The sequence below is a fragment of the Frankliniella occidentalis genome, unplaced genomic scaffold, assembly GCF_000697945.3.
Source record: "Frankliniella occidentalis isolate FOCC.00 unplaced genomic scaffold, Focc_3.1 Scaffold5866, whole genome shotgun sequence".
NCBI classification, from domain to species: Eukaryota; Metazoa; Arthropoda; class Insecta; order Thysanoptera; family Thripidae; genus Frankliniella; species Frankliniella occidentalis.
The window spans coordinates 1-1049 of record NW_026272901.1 but is presented as its reverse complement, the minus strand read 5'-3'; the positions used below and the strand labels follow the sequence as shown (position 1 = coordinate 1049).

At 65.5% G+C, this 1049-nt stretch overlaps 1 protein-coding gene across 1 annotated transcript; it reads left to right on the top strand.

The window, feature by feature from the left end:
- The first annotated feature begins 6 nt into the window (after window positions 1-6).
- Window positions 7-985, top strand: LOC113212852 (organic anion transporter 3-like). The gene is made up of 4 exons (XM_052277136.1): window positions 7-102; window positions 252-358; window positions 472-626; window positions 725-985. The coding sequence occupies exons 2-4, from the start codon at window positions 330-332 to the stop codon at window positions 895-897; spliced, it is 357 nt and encodes a 118-aa protein (XP_052133096.1). The 5' UTR covers window positions 7-102; window positions 252-329; the 3' UTR covers window positions 898-985.
- The last annotated feature ends 64 nt before the right edge of the window (window positions 986-1049 follow it).

Here is a 1049-nt window from a genome sequence, read left to right as displayed (position 1 = left end):
GGCAACGGCACCTGCAGCGCGGACCTGTTCGACACGACCCGCACCGAGCGATGCGGCGCCTGGGTCTACGAGCCGGGCCAGCGCAGCACCATCCTGGACGAGGTGCGCGGGTCTCGGGAGGGGCACGCCGACGTCGTCGTGGTGACCTCGCGGACGACGACGACGTGTCAGGGCGTTGAAACGGCCGCTCGTGGCACCGCCGGCCCTCTCCTCTGTGACTGCCCCATGACACCCTGACACCTTCTGCGCAGTGGGACCTGACCTGCGACGACAACAAGTGGAAGCTCACCCTGGTCGGCACAATCGGCTACATCGGCGCGTTCCTCGGCATGCCCCTGGCGGGCTTCGTATCGGACAGGTAAAGTCCCCGCCGCGTAGGCGGGAGATTCGAAACTGTTTCGCGCTTGGGTTCCTGCTGCTCAGCAACCTCGTGGGGAACGGCAATGATTTCCCGGTGAGCCGTGTGCGCAGGTTCGGCCGGAAGACGCTGCTGGTCTGGTCGTGGGCCCTGGCGTCCCTGTCCGGACTCGTCCAGTCCTTCTCGGGCAACTTCGTCATGTTCCTGTGCTTCGAGTTCCTCGACTCGTTCTGCGAGGCCGGCGTCTACGGCGCGGGCTTCCTCCTAGGTAAGGAGCCTTCGGCCCCCCTCTCCGACCCCACTTCCGTTCCCTCCCGGACGCAGACGCTGATATTGTAAACGCCCTGATCCCGCGGCCGCGAGCAGCCCTGGAGTTCGTCGGGCCGCGTCAGCGGGTGCTCACCACCACCGTGCTCAGCCTGTTCTACTCCAGCGGCAACGCCATCCTGGGCGCGCTGGCCTGGGCCGTGTGGGACTGGCGCTGGCTGCTCCGGGCCGTGTACGGCGGGGGCCTCCTCTTCGCCTTCCCGCTCTGGTGAGTGTCCCCCTCCTCCTCCTCGGGAGCCCCCTTCCCGGCACCGCCTGGTGGTCTGCCGCGAGGCCGTACTGAACTAAAGCGACTCCCTTACCTCCTGACGGGCACTTCACTCAGAACGTCAGTATGCACCTTTAAAAAAAAAAAAAAAAAAAA

What these genes read in the sequence shown, in the direction of transcription:
- LOC113212852 (XM_052277136.1), top strand. Translation starts at nt 330, where the DNA reads ATGCCCCTGGCGGGCTTCGTATCGGACAG. An exon ending in GCGGGCTTCGTATCGGACAG is followed by an intron (nt 359 to 471) that starts GTAAAGTCCCCG and finishes CCGTGTGCGCAG; the next exon opens with GTTCGGCCGGAAGACGCTGC. An exon ending in CGGCGCGGGCTTCCTCCTAG is followed by an intron (nt 627 to 724) that starts GTAAGGAGCCTT and finishes GGCCGCGAGCAG; the next exon opens with CCCTGGAGTTCGTCGGGCCG.